General features: G+C 46.8%; 1 protein-coding gene across 1 annotated transcript in view; it reads right to left on the bottom strand.

Annotated features, from left to right (window-relative positions):
• LOC124620240 (MAP/microtubule affinity-regulating kinase 3-like) overlaps positions 1-19329 on the bottom strand; it is a 256035-nt gene that overhangs the window by 205609 nt on the left and 31097 nt on the right. The window contains exon 2 of the mRNA XM_047146908.1: positions 422-835. Within this exon, the coding sequence (XP_047002864.1) occupies positions 422-835 (414 nt within the window). The remainder of the gene's footprint in view (positions 1-421; positions 836-19329) is intronic.

Here is a 19329-nt window from a genome sequence, read left to right as displayed (position 1 = left end):
CAATTCGGTGGCGAGTATACAACTGAGCGGCGAATACAGAACTGTCCTAGCGCTCGCGACTCCAGCGCTTAAGAAGCCAGAAGCCAGCGGTGGCGCGCGCAGACTTGCGGCGATTTGCTGTCTCGCTGGCGCTGCTTATGCGGACGGCGTCCGGACTTTGATGCTGCCAACCTTTTTGGCAGCGGGCTCGGGTGGCATTACTGGCTAGGATATAACACTCCCCCCCCCCCCCCAAATCGCCGCACCGTCGTTGAATAATGACGTGGCGAGCGTCGACGGCGGGGGAGGGGTCTGGCCGCAGGCGTAGCAGAAGAGACCGGGGCGGAGACTGTTGTCGGTGGCAGTCCCCGGTCCGCACCCCAGCATTGGCTGCGTGGGGCCTCGGGAAACACCGACTGAAAACCGAGGTCAGGGTGCACGCCTGTGACCACGGGCGCAGCTTCTGGTACTGGACGCGACGGGGCGTCGGGACCCACGAAGAGAGGCAGCGTCTCCTGACGCTGCGTCGACGGCTGCTGAGTGGGCGCCGGACAAGGCGCTGCGGTGTCAGACTCCTTGGGGGTGCCCAAGGAAAGCGGCTGCAGGACAGGCTGCACAGCCACCGCGTGGGAAGGCGGCCCGGCTGAGGGGTCGACGTCCATCAGCTCCGAAGGCGGTGGCGACTGAAGAGGGACCGCAGGCGCCAGAGCGACCACCGGGGGCGCTCCCGGAGGAAGCTGCGCGGGAGGCATCAACGGGACGGGCTGTCGGCGTGGTAGCGGCGACGGCCGCTGCTGCTGCCCTGGGGGCGGCAGCGAAGTCGGAAGGCGCGGCTGGAACCCGCCGCGGATCAAATCTGTGGACAAAGAACGAGCGGCAGAATCCGGGCGGCCAGCGCGGCGCAACTGGTTCTGATGCCTCCTGTGCACCCCAGTAGCACCTTGAACAGTATAAAAACCGCGACCCTGGGCACTTATCACGGTACCACGTTCCCAACGACGGCGACCGTGATAAACTCTGAAAAAAACGGCGTCGTCGCGCTGAAAACGCGTGCGATGCTCAGAAGCGGCGGGTCGATCCGGGGGGTGCAACAACCGTAGTAGGGTGCGATGACGACGGCCGTGGAGAAGCTCCGCAGGCGAAGGGCCGTCGCGTGGCGTGGTCCGGTACGACGACAGGAACGTGATGAGGGCCTGCTGACGAGAGTGCGTAGCACGAAGGCGGTACATATGATCCTTGAATGTGCGTACAAAACGTTCCGCTGCACCATTCGATTGAGGGTGGAACGGCGGAGTAAGAACATGGCGAATGCCATTGGCAGAACAAAAGCTTTCAAATTCAGCAGAGGTAAATTGTGGACCATTGTCAGACACTAAAACTTCTGGAAGACCCTCAATACAAAAAATTGAAGTCAACGCCTGTACAGTTTGTGCAGACGTTGTAGACTGCAAGGGCACAACAAACGGAAAATTACTAAATGCATCTATCACGATGTGCCAACGAGAATTCCCATATGGACCAGCGAAATCAATATGTACTCGCTGCCAGGGACCGGCAGGGCGTGCCCACTCAAAATAGCGTTGAGGCGGAGCAGCTTGGTGTTCGGCACACGTCGAACAATCTGTAGACATCTGCTTAATCTGCTTATCAATGCCGATCCATGTACAATGCCGGCGGGCAAGCTGCTTGGTGCGGACCACTCCCCAATGACCTTGATGCAACAAGTCGAGGACCTTGGATTGGAGCACTTGGGGAACCACTACACGAAGCTGGTCATTCTCGGTGCGTAACAGCAAAACTCCGTGCGAAACAGACAACAGATGACGTTGCGGATAATAGCGACGAACCACAGGATCCGATATGTCCTTTGCCTTGGACGGCCAACCACGTTGAACAAAACGTAATAGTAAACTCAGATGAGGATCTGTAGCTGTCTCACGTGCCACCTGACGATAATCAATCGGAAAATCCCGGAGGGATTGATGCTCATCGGCGTCAATCTGATGGCAAGAGTCGTCAGAGGAATCGAAGACATCATCCGCAGCAATCGGCAATCTAGAAAGCGCGTCAGCGTTTGCATGCTGAGCTGTAGGGCGATACAGTATCTCATACTGGTATTGTGATAACAAAAGAGCCCAACGTTGTAGTCTCTGAGCTGTCCGCTGAGGAACTGGTTTAGACGGATGAAACAGTGACGTCAGGGGCTTGTGATCTGTTACTAAATAGAATGGTCTACCATAGAGGTAGTGATGGAATTTTGTGACACCGAACACAATAGCCAACGCTTCCTTGTCCAATTGGCTATAATTACACTGAGCTTTGTTTAGCAATTTAGATGCGAACGCAATAGGACGTTCGGTGTTACCGACTCGGTGAGACAACACAGCACCGAGGCCGAAAGAAGAGGCATCACAAGCTAACACCAGAGGCTTGTTAGGGTCGTAATGGACCAGACAACGATCATTCAATAAAGCCTCTTTAAGCTGCTGAAAGGCTGATTGGCAATCAGCTGACCACACAAACGGAACATTCTTACGGCGGAGACGATGCAACGGTGCAGCAATCTGTGATGCATTAGGTATAAACCTAATATAATATGTCAATTTGCCAAGAACTGCTTGCAATTCATGCAGATTGCGAGGGGCGGGCAAATCACGAATAGCTGCTAAATGTGACTGGGAGGGATGAATGCCTTGAGCATTAATAACATGTCCCAGATATTCCAACTCCGTAAGGAAAAATGAACATTTATCGATGTTGCAACGTAGGCCTGCCTGAGACAACACTGTAAACAAACACTCCAAATTACGGAAATGTTCAGCAGGCGTCCGACCGGACACAACAATATCGTCCAAATAGTTGCAACACGATGGCACATTAGCCAGAAATTGTGACAAAAAACGCTGAAAAACAGCTGGAGCTGACGCACAACCAAAAGGCAAACGCAGAAAACGGAACAACCCCAACGACGTGTTTATGACAAAATACTGTTGTGATTGCTCGTCGAGGGGCAATTGCAAATATGCTTCACGGAGATCAATTTTGGAAAAGAAACGAGCTTCCCCTAACTTGTCCATCAGCTCGTCCGGTCTAGGCAAAGGAAAAGAATCAATGACAGTCTGAGGATTAACTGTCGACTTAAAATCAGCACACAAACGTAACTTGCCAGACGGTTTCTTTATAATAACTAAGGGAAAAGCGCACTGGCTCGCTGAAACGGGTTGAATAACACCGTTGTTTTGCCAACGACGAAGTTCATCTTCTACAGGTGCCCGGAGGGCGTGAGGCACTGGACGAGCACGACAAAATCGAGGCTGAACATTATCTTTTAACGTAATATGAGCGGCAAAGTTCGCAGCACAACCTAGTTCGTCTCTAAATATGTCACTGTAACGTTTACACAAATCGGTTATGCTGTCTTGAGGAACAACAACAGAATTAATTTGCAACACATTGTCCTGGATAGACAGGCCAAACAAGTCAAAACAGTCTAATCCGAAAATGTTTACACTGTCTGTAGCGCGGAGCACTGTGAATGAAACTGTTTTTGTATTGTCACGGAATGTGGCTGGCACGCTACATACACCTAACACAGGAATTTGTTCTCCACTATAAGTAGCCAAAGAATGTTTTGCCGCTGAAAGTTTAGGGCGGCCGATAGCCGCATACGTAGCACTATTTATGAGAGTCACAGACGCACCAGTGTCTAATTGAAAATTGAAGGTCTTATCCTGGATGCGTAGCTTCACAAATAGTTTATTACACTGTCTCTGGGTCGGTGCAGTGGAGGCGGAAGACACAAAATCAGCGCGTATAGCGCGTGTTCGCTGCTTATGACAACTCGTGGGTTGGGCGGGTGGAACAACAACCCCCGCTTCACTTGCAGTCTGTACATTACTTTTTACAGCGTTTGAATTACGCTTGGGTCGCAGAGCAGAGGGCTGGGTGGGTGGCTTGTTGCGAACAAGTTTATTACCCACACGAACCGTGGAAGAGTCTTTAAACGCGACCTTCTGGGCGGGCTGGCTTTGAAGAACATGAATTTCCATGGGCTGGGCAGCACTAGAATTGTTCTTGCGTTTACGCAAACAAACAGTCTGGATGTGTCCTTTCCTTTGACAAAAGTGACAAACCGCGTTTCTTAACGGGCAACGTTCACGAGGATGAGCAAGAACACACTTAGGGCAAGACTTAACTCTTGCATTTTGCACACGCGGCTGATGAATGTGTTTAACATGACGCGGCCGGCTAGTGTTTACAGTCTGACTCTGCCGGTGGGGCCGCGGGCGTGACGTAACTTGCTTAGCACAGGCAATTTGAGAAATACATGGCTGATCTAACTCACACTCAGCATAGTCAAAAGTATCTTGGGCTTCAATGATGTTCATCACAGTCTCTAATGACGGGTCAGGCAACTTTAAGATAGCAGCACGAATACGAGAATCTGCAATGTTTTGAGTAATAGCGTCTCGTAACATGACATCACTGTAGGAAGCTCCACACATACAATTAAATCGGCACTGACGGGTGAGGCCCCGTAAATCTGTTAACCACTGTTTATTAGATTGATGTGGCAGTTTCTTTAATCTGAAGAACTTGAATCTGGCTGCAGCCACATGAACTCGCGACTCGAAATACTCAGCAAGCTTGTTAACAACAACGTCATAGTCTAAAGCTTCTGGCTGGGATTCCGGGAACAACTTACAAAGTAGTCGATAGACTTCCACGCCTGCAGTGGAAATGAAATAAAGCTGCGGCTCAGTACCTGTGATTTTGTAGACTGTCATGTGCGCCTGCAACTGCGCGAAATATTCTCGCCATTCTTCTCTGGATGCATCAAAAGCACGGAAATGTGGTGCCGCCTGTGCTTGTTCCTTTTGTGTTGGAGGATTAGCCGCTTGTTTGGCGATTGCTTCCACCAGACTTTGTATTTGCTGACTCTGTAACAAGATCAACTGTTGTAATTCGGCAGACATAGTGAACACAAAGTAAACCAGCCCCCAAAATTTTATTTCTATAATTAGTATAACAAGAACGAGTTGAACCAGCCCTGCACACGAGTTCGGAAGACCTCGTTGCCAGTTTTGTGGCGGTGTTCGTAGCGACAAACAATTCGCTGTAGAAACGGCTTACGAAGTCACCGCCACACTTTTAATAGCGGGCCGACCGGTCCGCTGGAACAGTGAACAGAAAGATAAAAACCCAAACACTCTGAGTAAATAAAAGTCGGTACTTATCTTTATTGACGAAGATACAGAAACACAATAGTGAACTCCGTGTCTACAGAGATCTGTCTAGTTCGAGTCGGAGCGGCTAGGTCAGCGTCGGCTGACGACAAACAACAACTCTGCTGCGATGAACACACAACTGACTAGCCAGTACACAATTCGGTGGCGAGTATACAACTGAGCGGCGAATACAGAACTGTCCTAGCGCTCGCGACTCCAGCGCTTAAGAAGCCAGAAGCCAGCGGTGGCGCGCGCAGACTTGCGGCGATTTGCTGTCTCGCTGGCGCTGCTTATGCGGACGGCGTCCGGACTTTGATGCTGCCAACCTTTTTGGCAGCGGGCTCGGGTGGCATTACTGGCTAGGATATAACAGGGAGCATATTTTAAGAAGAGTGCTTATGATTCGCCTCTTAACACAGGCACGACGTTCATCATTGACGATGGCCTTTTCTATCATTTTATCAACTGAGGAATGCTGAAATCTTCACCTAGCCACACCAGTTATTACTCTGCGGGGTTCTGTAACTTATGATGTAGCATTTATATTTGCACCAGAAGACGTGAAACGTCCCCTTTCAAAAATTATAAATGACTGTGCTTAAACTGACACTCAATATTTTTAGCGCAACGCAATCTGACTTTCAATAATCCTTACAAAAGAATGGTCCTGACTAACATTATCCTATACGTTTCACAAATCACTTACCTCACAAAAATCTTCGTTTCTCGAACTATTGCAACACAGCGAGCGGCACTACTGCCACTAAATAAAAGATTCAAACTACTGAAGGCAGTAACTACTGATAGGCACAGTTAGCAAAAGAAAGATTTTGATAGAGAACAAACAATGTATTTACCTTAATAGTGTTCAAAAGTCATATTATATATATCAGTTCGTGACATCCAGTCTTACAAATGTACTGTCTCTGATGGACACACGTCCAGATCATCCGCTCTCAAAAATCCGCCATCTCACTTCCCCTCATCCACCACTGCTGGCGGCTCACCTCCAACTGCACAACGCTACGCGCTGTTAACAGCCAACTGCCCAACGCTACAATGGCAGACAACAATGCAAACTAGCCACATACTACACACAGCACAGCCAGTGATTTTCATACAGAGCGCTACGTGGCGTTACCAATATAAAAACCTAAACAGCCTACTTACAGATGCAACTCTTCCAAGTTGCAAAACCGGTTGTGTGGATTTATAAGTGAGCTGAACAAATACAGCTACGGCGGATCATTGGACATTTCATCCAGTTTCAATAGTTTTAACACCTGTATTTTTTAAAAAAAACTGTTCGCTGTGTCAAGTGTCAAGCAATCGTGTGTAAGTATTTTCTCTGTTGCTTCACAACCAAACACCAGGATTGTTTTGTCAAGAACAGACTCACCGTCAATTTTCAAAAAGTTTCTACCATAACTTAATTTCGAAACGTCTCCGCTTAGTTGAATCCCCGAACTAGTGCCATGGCTCTGAGTCATCCCGGTAGCTTCCCGTCTTGCTGTACACAATGGAATCTTGGAGTTCTCACAGTCTGGCATATTTGCGACGAAAACTGAACCCTTATCAAACCTTGAAATTTCTCTTTAAGAATTTGGAGAACAGGCACTTTTTTTGTGGACACCTTCCATGCAGTTGTGCATTCGCTTTTGAATCTGCAAGTCTGCTTCGCCAGGAAGACAAGAATGTCACTATTGAGCCATGATCCTGCCACTTGCCTCGGCACTTACTCCGTTCGGAATTCACGCACAACTAGTTCGTATGCACGTCACATTTTCTGCGCACCCGGTAGCGATTAGTATCCTTGAGGAGACATGGCTTCTCTTCCGTTCTTGTAATTATTTCCATTACTCGCATTAGAATAGAACTCAAGTAGCTTAGGCGTACACCACTGTACAGAAGCTGTCGGCGAGGGGACTGCCTGACCGACTGCGACATCACATCCGCTGCTGGTGAACGACTGGCCTACATTGATGTTTTAAGCACCTTCCTGCTTCCCATTGTTGAAGAGTAATTTGAGGGTGGCGATTGCATCTTCCAACACGATCGAGCACCTGTTCATAATGCACGGCCTGTGGCGGAGCGGTTACACGACAGTAACATCCCTATAATGGATTGGCCTGCTCAGAGTCCAGACCTGAATCCTACAGAACATCTTTGGGGGTATTTTGGAACGCCGACTTCGTTCCAGGCCTCACCGACCGACATCGAAACCTCTCCTCAGTGCAGCATTCGGTGATGAACGGGCTGCCATTCCCCAAGAAACCTTCCAGCTGACTGAACGTATGCCTACGAGAGTGGAAGCTGTCATCAAGGCTAAAGGTGGGCCGACACCATATTGAATTCCAGTGCTACCGATGGAGGGCGGCATGAACTTGTAAGTCGTTTTCAGACAGGTGTCCGGATACTTTTGATCACATATGTTGTTACACACATCTGTTTGGCTTGGGGTTTGTCATACGAATATTTGTGTAAATTAACAATAAAGTTGCAAATAAGGGCATGAAATATGCTTTGAAGGTTTTAGTGCGTTAAAGTGAGTGCTAATTTTGGCTGTTAGACGGAGGGATACCAATATTCCCGACAGCTTGGAGTCAAGGCTACAGTACATAACGTAATCCCGCTGGTATCGGCACTGCCTCTCCACGTCTTGACAAGTGTGGGAGTTTCTTGCCCTTGACTTGGACACGTTAAGCCTAGGGAGTGATCATTTCCCATCCCCCAGTGCCCACCGCCTTGAGTTGGTAACTGAAGCCAGGTGGTCGGGGACCAGCTCAATGAAATATTTTAAACGGTGAAGCCATAAAACTGGCAGTATCGCTTTGTTAAAAGTGCAGTAAAATTGTGCAGTCGTTCTCGGTCCGTATCGATCGATGACGCCGCGTGGAAACGTGAGCAGTGTTTTTCCATGAGTAGAACTTGTCTAGTCATTGTTACTCTTCCTTGTTACATACTCCGTCGTTTCCAGCACTGTTAGGCCCCTGATAGAGTACTGCCTGCAGTGAGTAACTGCAGTAGTGCAATGTGCTGCTTCTAGGGTTTCTGCATAATGTGTATGTGCGAGGTGTGTGAGAAAAGTAATGAGACTGACAACACTGCGAGTGATCTGGCAACTGGGTGGTATTCTTCTTGTGAAGACCTGAGTGTTCATCCCTTCCAGAGGCTCAGTCCGACTTTCAGCTACGTACAGCCACCACGTGTTGTTTGAGAGCACCATCAGTGAATTTGTGTTTCTGATGTGTGTTACGAAAATGGAAAAGCGGAATATCATCAAGATTTGTGTCAAACTTGGGGATTCTGCGACTGTCACCTTCGAAAAGTTGAAACAGGCCTATGGGGCACATTCCTTATCAAGAGCACAAGTTTTTTTGCTGGCACAGGTTTTTTTGCTGGCACAAATAATTTTTGGACGGCAGAGAACACGCTGAAGATGAAACTCGCTCAGGCAGAAGTTCAACTTCAGAAACCAGCGGAAACCTCGAACGAGTGCGTGTTCTTGTGAGATTAGATCGCTGTTTAACAATAAGGATCATGGGTGGCCTGTTAAATGTAAACACTCTCAACGTACGTCAAATTTTGAGCGAAGTTTTATATGTGAAAAGTTTGTGTCAAAATGGCTGCTGCATCATGACAGCTCCCCATGTCACACGGCCGCTTCCGTCACTGAATTTCTGACCTCAGAAGGCATTCCTGCTGTTTCAAATTTTCCTCCCCTTTTCACCTGATCTGAATCCTCGCGAATTTTCTCTTTTCATGAAATTAAAAAAGTCTTAAAAGGACGTCATTTTGGGACTCTGAAGAACATTGAAAAGTTTCATTAAAGGCTCTACCTGTTGAAGCCTTTCAGTGCTGCTACCAAAACTGAGAACAACGACTCCGCCAGTGTAAAGCTGTTGGAGGGAATGATTTTGAAGGTGACAATATTGTTTGAAGAAAATAAAAACTTTGGACGGTAAAAAATCAGTCTCATTACTTTTCTCACACTCCTCGTATGTGTGTTTGTTCAACTGTATTGTCTCATTTAATTTTGCTGCACCATTTTTTTAACTTCGGTCAACGGTTCCCGTCAGATCACCGAAGTTGAGCGCTGTCGGGCGTGGCCGGCACTTGGATGGGTGACCATCCAGGCCGCCATGCGCTGTTGCCATTTTTCTGGGTGCACTCAGCCTCGTGATGCAAACTGAGGAGCTACTCGGCCGAATAGTAGCGGCTCCGGTCAAAGAAAACCATCGTTACGACCGGAAGAGCGGTGTGCTGACCATATGACCACACGCCCCTCCTATCCGCATCCTCATCTGAGGATGACACGGCGGTCGGATGGTCTCGATGGGCCAGTTGTGGCCTGGAGACGGAGTGCTGAGTGCATTTTTTAACTTCAGTATAATGAACACGGTTCATTATACAGTCAACTATGTCCTCTCTGTTTTCCTCTAATAAAAATAAGTTTTTGTTGGGTTGAGAAAAGGCACATCCTTAGCAGGACATGGAAAATAGGATATACACTGTCAGCAAAATTACAGAACACTGACCTCTCCTGGAAGTACGATGAGAAGTCTAAATTGCTGTATAAGAAATAAATTGTTTAATTATCGTCGTTGTACGTGTATTAGTTTTACGTTCAGAGCACCTTATCTCCAGAGACTACCCTCGTCCTCAACACAGCTCACCCAGTCTCCTCCTCAACCCCGACTTACCGCAAGCCATGCACCAGTTATCTCATGCTGGGACAATTTGAAATCGGAGTACGCTACGGCTGGCGGAAGAACCCTTGCGTCTTCTTCAAGTGTTGAACCCAATCCCACTTAATTGTCTCTGTGATGGTGACATCCAGTTGTAATATTTCTGACTTAGTCAGCCATCACATTAGGCTCCAAGAAGCTGTTCCCAGAGCAGTGGAGATGACGAAATGTGGTGTGAGGTACCTGTGACAGATGTTAGATTCGGTACCACTCCCGTGAGAAAGACCGCCTGCATAATGCTACTGCTCTGTGATTGGCTGCTGTGTTCGGAGCAAGGGCGCCAAAACGTTAAAGTATAGTTATTATTATTGGTTAAACTACTCATTGGAATGACTTCACTTTTTAATATAAATATCTCTCAACAGCTGACTATCAGTCAGTCGTTTTAGAATTATTAAAAACAATTTAAATCAAAAACAAAAGACTGACGAAATGGCAGACGAAGCACTTCGGAAGCGTTCGGGTCACGCCTTTTCTGGTATGGCGCACGAAGTGTTTCGGGCTGTTCGTCACTCTGGATTAGGCAGTCGAGAAGAACAGACATGTTGTCTGTCGTAGGATGTGTTTCCAAGTTTCATTTAAGCTCCTGTTCGTCACTCTGGATTAGGCAGTCGAGAAGAACAGACATGTTGTCTGTGGCAGGATGTGTTTGCCAGTATTCAGTATTAAAAGATTCACTCCGGTAGTCATGAGGCACAGACACGTGCCACAAATAGTGTAAAGATACATTTTCGTAAACATTGTGTTTGATCATGTACTTTGCTGTATCAGAAGGTGTTGTATTAAGTTCATGTAGTCTTCTTGTGTGGCTATATCAAAATACGCGAGTCGCATTCCAAGGAAGTGATTCATTATTTCAGAACAGAACCTCGCTAAAAGCCAGTTTCAGCCTCAAGATACAGAACCTACGACCTGCGTGCTCTTTTCTGCGCTGGGTACATCAACTTGAAGACAGCAGGTTAGTGAACTGTAACAGAACCTTCGTATTTCGCACAGTGCAGTGGAAACAACTAGGCGCCTCGCGTGTACTGCACGCACAGAACAAATGTGCTCAGTGACACGTCATCTGCAGTAATACAGAGGAGGTAAAGGAGGACGATCGTTATTAACACCAGCAACCAATTCATTCTTCCTTTCTTGCCGTACAGTCGCCGAGGCTGACCTTAGCGTCATTTACGAAATGAGGCTGGCACCTTACCCTACGTTCTCCAGGAGCTTATAAATTGGCTACGTCTTTCCGTAATACGCGCCACCAAGACGCGGAATCTATCGATGTCGGCAGTCGGTCTTTAAGGCGGGACGTCAGGTTCAGATTTCCGCGTCAGTCGCCGCGGGATCGCGCAGAAAAAGTCACAGAGCGGGACGAGACGGTGGTGTCCTCCCCCTTCCCCCGCCGTCGTCAAGCCCCCACCCTTTCACCCTACGACCCGCAGTGAGCAGTGAGGAGCGAGTGGGTGCGAGAGGGGGGGGGGGGGGAGGTTCTCCCAGCAGACGTGTCGGCCTGAGTCAGCGATATCGCCCGCGCCAGGCCCCGCGCCGCCAGCTCAATTGGATCTATCACGGCCCAGTGGCGACGCCATCGACTGCGCAGACTGCGGATGGGTGCGGGATGGAGGGGGGCTGGGGGAGGACGCGAGATCTGCATGCCGGCCTGCTGACGTGTTCGCCGCCCCGTGGTTACTGTCATACGACCGCGCGCAGGTTTCCTCCGTATGGAAAATTGTGCGGCCGAGTTGTCGCGGAAATTTAATACTGCAGCACTTACTTAGATCAGGTCGAGGTCCGGATTGAATCGATAGAAGCACTCCCACTGGAAGAAATCCAGTATTATCCTGCCGAACCTACCTAAAACTTACGAACATGTATGCAAGATGACTTTTCGACAACAACAATGAAAAAATATCTAAAAGTTATGTAAAATTTTGCATGCTGCGAGAAATTACGCCAAATTGTGGATACTCAGATCACTTAATAAACTTCATCAAGAGCCTGTATGATGGAAATCACATACTGCCAGAAAGACCATTTTTAGAGATTTCCAATTCATTCAAATATTTATTGTTGCAACACTGCATATGGAGCCCATGAAATGATTGGTTTTGCAGATCGGCAGCATAAGCGGTTCTTAGGCAACAGGTATCGACCGATGCTGAACCAGCCATCATGGTACGTGGTGTAGCCTCCACAGGTGGCAATGCAGGCGCTGGCTCTGCCATCCAGTCGATCGTACAGATGGTGAACACTGTCCTGGGATACGTTGTGCCACGCCTGCTCGATTTGTTCACGTTGTTACGTAAGAGTTGTTGGTCGATGTATCGCACGAGTCACTTCTTGACCCATCACATCCCACATGTTCTCGACTGGACGCCAGTCCGTAGATAGTCCTGCCCAGGGAAGGTGCTGCACGTCTTGTAGAGCATATTATACTACTGGCCATTAAAATTGCTACACCACGAAGATGACGTGCTACAGACGCGAAATTTAACCGACAGGAAGAAGATGCTATGATATGCAAATGATTAGCTTTTCAGAGCATTCACACAAGGTTGTCACCGGTGGCGACACCTACAACGTGCTGACGTGAGGAAAGTTTCCATCCCATTTCTAATAAACAAACAGCAGTAGACCGCCGTTGCCTGGTGAAACGTTGTTGTGATGCCACGTGTAAGGAGGAGAAATGCGCACCATCACGTTTCCGACTTTGATAAATGTCGGATTGTACCCTATCACGAATGTGGTTTATCGTATCGCAACATTGCTGCTCGCATTGGTCGAGATCCAATGACTGTTAGCAGACTCTGGAATCGGTGGGTTCAGGAGGGTAATACGGAACGCCGTGCTGGATCCCAACGGGCTCGTATCACTAGCAGTCGAGATAACACGCATCTTATCCGCATAGCTGTAACGGATCGTGCAGCCACGTCTCGATCCCTGAGTCGACAGATGGGGACGTTTGCAAGACGACAGCCGTCTGCACGAACAGTTCGACGACATTTGCAGCTGCATGGACTATCAGCTAGGAGACCATGGCTGCGGTTACCCTTGACTCTGCGTCACAGACAGGAGCGCCTGCGATGGTGTACTCAACGACGAACCTGGGTGCACGAATGGCAAAACGTCATTTTTTCGGATGAATCCAGGTTACACGTCTCGGTCACCTCTTGTCCGCATTGTCGGCACTTTGAACATTGGACGTTACATTTTAGATGTGTTATGACCCGTGGCTATACCCTTCATTCGATCCCTGTGAAACCCTACATCTCAGCAGGATAATGCACGACCGCGTGTTGGAGGTCCTGTGCGGGCCTTTCTGGATACAGAAAATGTTCGACTGCTGCCCTGACCAGCACATTCTCCAGGTCTCTCACCAATTGAAAACGTCTGGTCAATGGTGGCCGAGCAACTGGCTCGTCACAGTACCCCAGTCACTACTCTTGATGAACTGTGGTATCGTGTTGAAGGTGCATGGGCAGCTGTACGTGTACAGGCCATCCAAGCTCTGTTTCACTCAATGCCCAGGCGTAACAAGGCCGTTATTACGGCCAGAGGTGGTTCTTCTGGGTACTGATTTCTCACGATCTATGCACCCAAATTGCGTGAAAATGTAATCACATGTCAGTTCTAGTATAATATATTTGTCCAATGAATATCCGTTTATCATCTGCATTTCTCCTTGGTGTAGCAATTTTAACGGGCAGTAGTGTAATAAACTTCATCAAGAGTCTGTATGATGGAAATTACACACTCTCAGAAAGAAAAGAGTACACCCTTTCTAGAGGTTTCCAATTCACTCAAAGATTTATTGTTTGCAACACTGGATATGGAGCACATGAAATTATTGCATTTACAGATCAGCAGCACAAGCGGTTCTGAGGCAACAACCCACCCTGAAACATCCATATTGGTACGTGGTGTAGCCTCCACAGGTGGCAACGCAGGCGTTTACTCTGCCATCCAGTCGATCATACGTATGGTGAACACCGTCCTGGGATACGTTATGCCCCGCTTACTCGATTCGTTCACGTAGTTATGTAAGGCTTGTTGGTCGATGTGTTGCACGAGTCACTTCTTGTCCCATCATATCCCACATGTGCTCGATTGGACGCCAGTCCGTAGATTGTTCTGCTCAGGGAAGGTGCTGCACGTCTTGTAGAGCATATTGAATTTCACAGGCAGTGTCTGAGAAGCATTACCGTGTTGGAACAACACATCACCGTCCTTTTGCAAGAACGGCAAAAGAATTGGTCTAAGAACGTTCTGCGAGAATGGGAAGCTGGTTAGTGTCCCATCTAGAAACATCAAGGATCATCTAGAGTTGTAGCGTATCGCACCCCCGACCACAGGGCCTGTGGTGGGGGTCAATGTGTCTTGGATGAATGCACTCCGCGACACAGCGTTCACCAGGTCTTTGTCGTACGTGCAGATGACCGTCACTTGTCTGCAGGCAGAATCTGCTTTCATGGTTGAGGACCACAGTCAGCAATTTCATCTTTCAAGTGAACCTCTGACGACACCAGTCGAACCACGAACGTCGATGCTGTGTAGTGAGTGGAAGATGGACTAGAGGTGAGTGTGCCCGTAGTCCCACTGCTAATAGCCGTTTCGCAACAGTTCTTGTTGACAGGTCTGAACTCACAAGGCCTGTGTGCTGTGCTGGCCGTACGATCTACCACTTCTTCTTCTTCTTCTTCTTCTTTCACTTGTGCCTTTTCCCACAGTTAGGCAGGGTCGGCATGGTTAATCGGTTTAAGGGTTGGCCGGATGCCCTTCCGGGCGCCACTCTGTACCCCCCCCCCCCCCCCCCGGGGACATAATTAGTATACCGCACTGTCTGCAACAAGTGTAATCCATGGAATAGTGCGACAGTGTTCATATGTCTGCGAGCCGTGTAACTCAGGCGGAATTTGGGACCAGCCCAGTATTCACCTAGGGGGATGTGGAAAACCGCCTAAAAACCACATCCAGGCTGGCTGGCACACCGGCCGTCGTCGTTAATCCGCCGGGCAGATTCGAGCCTGGGCCGGCGCGCCTACCTGAGTCCAGGAAGCAGTGCATTAGCGTTCTCGGCTAACCTGACGGGTCCGTACGATCTATCACTGTGGTCATTAGACGGTGATTCTGGCGGCCGTCTGTGCTGCGTAGACGTCCAGAACCCCATCTACGTGTGTGAGGACGGTCACTGACCACTGGTACCAGAGTCGTTGCACAACTGACGCAGCACATCCAACTTGTGTGGCAATACTCCAAAACGACCATGGGGCCAATCAGAAGACACAGTTTGACCCTTTTCAAACTCGCTCTTTAGGCTGTAGGAAGTTTGTGTGGAATTGTTGCATGCTTGCTTCACATGTTTGCACCACACTGAGCCTTCTGGCTGTGAATATCCCCTATTAAAAGGTAGACTCAGATGGAGCTCTGGTAGCTATCCCACTGCGCTGCCTGTTTGCGGACGACAGTGGAATCATTGTGAGTGGATCTACTATCCCCCAGGTAACATATGCCGTCATCGGATCGAAGTCGACCCGTCTTTACAGGTGACATATGCCGTCACCGGATAGAAGCGACGTCGTCTTTACAGGTGAATTAATTCTTGTATTTGTAAGTAGGCTGTTTAGGTTGTCATATTGGTAACGCCACGTAGCGCTCTGTATGAAAATCACTGGATGTGCTGTGTGCAGTCTGTGGCTGATTGGCATTGTTGAAATATTCTCTACTGTAGTGTTGGGCAGTTGGATGTGAACAGTGCGTAGCATTGCGCAGTTGGAGGTGAGCCGCCAGCAGTGGTGGATGTGGGGAGAGAGATGACAGAATTTTGAGAGCGGATGATCTGGACGTGTGTCCATCAGAAACAGTACATTTGTAATACTGGATATCATGAACTGTTATATATAATGACTTTTGAAGACTATTAAGGTAAACACATTGTTTGTCCTCTATCAAAATCTTTCATTTGCTGACTATGCCTATCAGTAGTTAGCGCCTTCAGTAGTTAGAATCTTTTATTTAGCTGGCAGTATTGGCGCTCGCTGTACTGCAGTAGTTCGAGTAACGAAGATTTTGTGAGGTAAGTGATTCATGAAAGGTATAGATTATTGTTAGTCAGGGCCATTCTTTTGTTGGGATTTTTGAAAGTCAGATTGCGTTGCGCTAAAAATATTGTGTGTCAGTTTAGTGTTCATCAGAATAAGTAAAGAGAGTAATGTCTGAGTACGTTCAGTTTTGCTCAGCTGTTTGAAAATCAAATAACGTAGAGGTTTATCAGTACAGTAATTCATAAATTTTTCTAGGGGGGCGTTTCATATTATACCTGACATCCCAGTTACAGAGGGGAAAGCATTTTAATAAAACAAGGTATGAGGCAACGGTTTATTTTGTCGTCTACTCTTTTTAAGATTTAAAAATATGATGCCATCCGAAAATGGAAAAAAGCGCCCTAAAAATAAAAATAAAAAATATTAACATACTATTAAGCGCTGTCAACATTAAATTAATGGTAAATGATGAAGAATAACTACAAAGAGCAGACCATGTTTTAAACATGACGGGGAGAATTATAATTTTAAGACAGTATTAAACATAACTAAGACAATGGCATCCCATGGTAAATACGCAGTGCTAAGCTGTGCTATGCTAAAAGCTAAATGGAGATCAGCTTTTGAAATAAATTCAGTACTTCAATTTCCTAGGGAGCTATGTTGGTTTGTACGAAGGTAAAGATGTAGATATTATATTACAGAAATGTCAGACTACATGCGACAATGGCGCAATAGGTGGAACATTAAAAAAATACAGAAAGAGACAAAAATGAAATTCTATAATATGCATGGCCTACTGTACTGTAGCTATGAAGAGAAAAGACCCTGTCCATGTTTGGGAGGCTCAGATGACATTTTTACGATCAGTCAAAGGTTGCACTATGCTGGACAGGATTCTTAATGAAAATATCAGAAAAGAAGTGAGTATTTTTACAGTAAATAATAAAGCAGAAGTGCATATACAAGACTGGAAGGAACATCTGGAACGAACGGAAGAAACAAGCGTGGCGGTAAAACACAAAACTCAAAAGAGAGAGCGAGTTAAACGATCGAATTGATGACTAGGTATCGCTACAGTCCTGCAGCTCTCAAAATCTGAGGAAAATAAAACTGACCATTTCGTGTCTAAAATTGTCTCACTGCATATGTTTCGTGTAACTACTTCACCTAAACCAAGGAAGTTGTTCGTAAAATGCACGAAAAGTGTCAGTCGTGAAGCAAGCAAAGGAGAGTCGTAACTTGTGGAAACGCTTGTTCCGGGCTTGGCCGATGTCGTTACTTGGCTAACGACGTCAAGTGAAAGGGTTGTAATTTTTCTTGTAGTACTTGACTTTGAGCCAGCCATTCTGTAATGAGGTGATGTGGCGAGCACAATAAATTTTGTTTTCTGTCAAGTACCATCAGACACTATTACGATATTCTCATGTAAGAAGTACACAGACACATGCTTCCTATACAGTACGTAACATTAACGGAGAGAGCTACAGTTAACAGTCAGATAATAATCTGAGGAAAGAGGAGGCTGCACTTTATATTCTGGCGAAATTCTTATGTAATGATGGGTGATTTATAAGTGGTTTGCCACCGAGTCAGCAACTCAAGAGGAAAGCATTAAATGAGGGTTATGTACGAGTATCTCAATCTCAACGTGATAGAGTTATACATAACTAATTGACTAATCCATACAGTATATCAGGTGTTTACACACAGATGTTAAAACTATTAAAATATAAAACTAAATGAAAAGTCCCAGAGGCCTCTGTAGCTGTATTTATTTAAGTCGATTGCAGATTCACACACCCGGTTTCGTAACTTTTAAGTTGCATCTTCGGCTCTATACCTGTACAGAATATTTTATAAATTAATGCTTTGATAATGGGGAAATAAAGTTATCTGAGATAGCTTAAATTACAGAGTGAAGAGACTTAAACAAGGAAGAAAATATTATTCATCGAGTTAGAAAGCTATGTGTAGATCACATACGCCACACAGAGAGCGAACCTGTACGTATTTAATAAATAATATTTTTAATGAAACTTCCTGGTTGATTAAAACTGTGTGCCCGACCGAGACTCGAACTCGGGACCTTTGCCTTTGTCTTTGCTCTTGGTAGAGCACTTGCCCGCGAAAGGCAAAGGTCCTGAGTTCGAGTCTCGGTCGGGCACACAGTTTTAATCTGCCAGGAAGTTTCATATCAGCGCACACTCCGCTGCAGAGTGAAAATCTCATTCTGGAATATTTTTAATCTCATACCAAAAGATGGTTACTTACAAATACTAAGCCACATAGTAAACAAAGTTATTACAGAATACCGCGGAGTAACAGTTGGCGTGGTAAGGCAAATTTCTCAGCCTTTTTCAGTTGCTAAAAACCATCATCAATTATCAACGAAAGCGAAGGAATGGAATTGGGAATCAGAAGCTGTCCTTGATTAAAAACCGGTGAACCAGTAACTAAAAGGGAACAGAAATGGGGACAGTCCCGATGTAACATGGGCCAAAAACGGGACTGACTTGTTAAAATCACGAATTGTCATCACTTTATCGATTAAAATGCCAACGGCCTTGTCGTTTCCGTCAGATCACGGAAGTTAAGCGCTGCTGGGCTTGGCTAGCACTTGGATGGGTGACCATTCGGTCTGCCGAGCGCTGTGGACAAGCTGAGTGCACTCTGCCCTTGTTAGGCAAACTGAGTAGCAATTTGATTGAGGAGTAGCGGCTCCGGTCTAGTAAACTGACCGCGTGCCCCTCCATAACCGCATCCAGTGATTCCTGTGGGTTGAGGACTACACGGCGGTCAGTCGGTGCCATTGGGCCTTCACGGCCTGTTCGGAGGGACTTTAGTTTATCGATTAAAATATGTTCCTGTGGCCCTATGCCAAGCAACAGACGATGCTCCTCTTAAATATTATGCAGGATAATACTGGGTCCTGGAGTGACTGAAGAATAAAAATAAACTTAGTGAGGAAAACTAATAAAATCAATACTTTGAACCACAATGAAAAATTAATTTCATCTTTTAGGGGCACCAATTATCGAAGGGAAGCATCTTATGCTGAAAATGAAATTTACCGGAAGCCGAAACGCTGATGTATTTTTGTCCCTAATATAATAGTAATCGTAACAGCTATCAGCACAAACTACGAGACGTCAAGAGTGTTTTCGGAGCGTGTGTGGTGGGTGCCGTCCGTGTACTGACACTATTAAGTAATTTCGAACTGTTTGTGTGGCGTATGTGATACACAGCTAGTTTTCTGACTAGATGAATAAGATTTTCTTCTTTGTTTAAGTCTACTCACGCAGAAATTTAAGATATCGCAGTAACTTCATTTCCTCTTTA

Source organism: Schistocerca americana, chromosome 6, assembly GCF_021461395.2.
Source record: "Schistocerca americana isolate TAMUIC-IGC-003095 chromosome 6, iqSchAmer2.1, whole genome shotgun sequence".
Classification (NCBI taxonomy): domain Eukaryota; kingdom Metazoa; phylum Arthropoda; class Insecta; order Orthoptera; family Acrididae; genus Schistocerca; species Schistocerca americana.
This window is presented reverse-complemented; position numbering and strand designations above follow the sequence as displayed.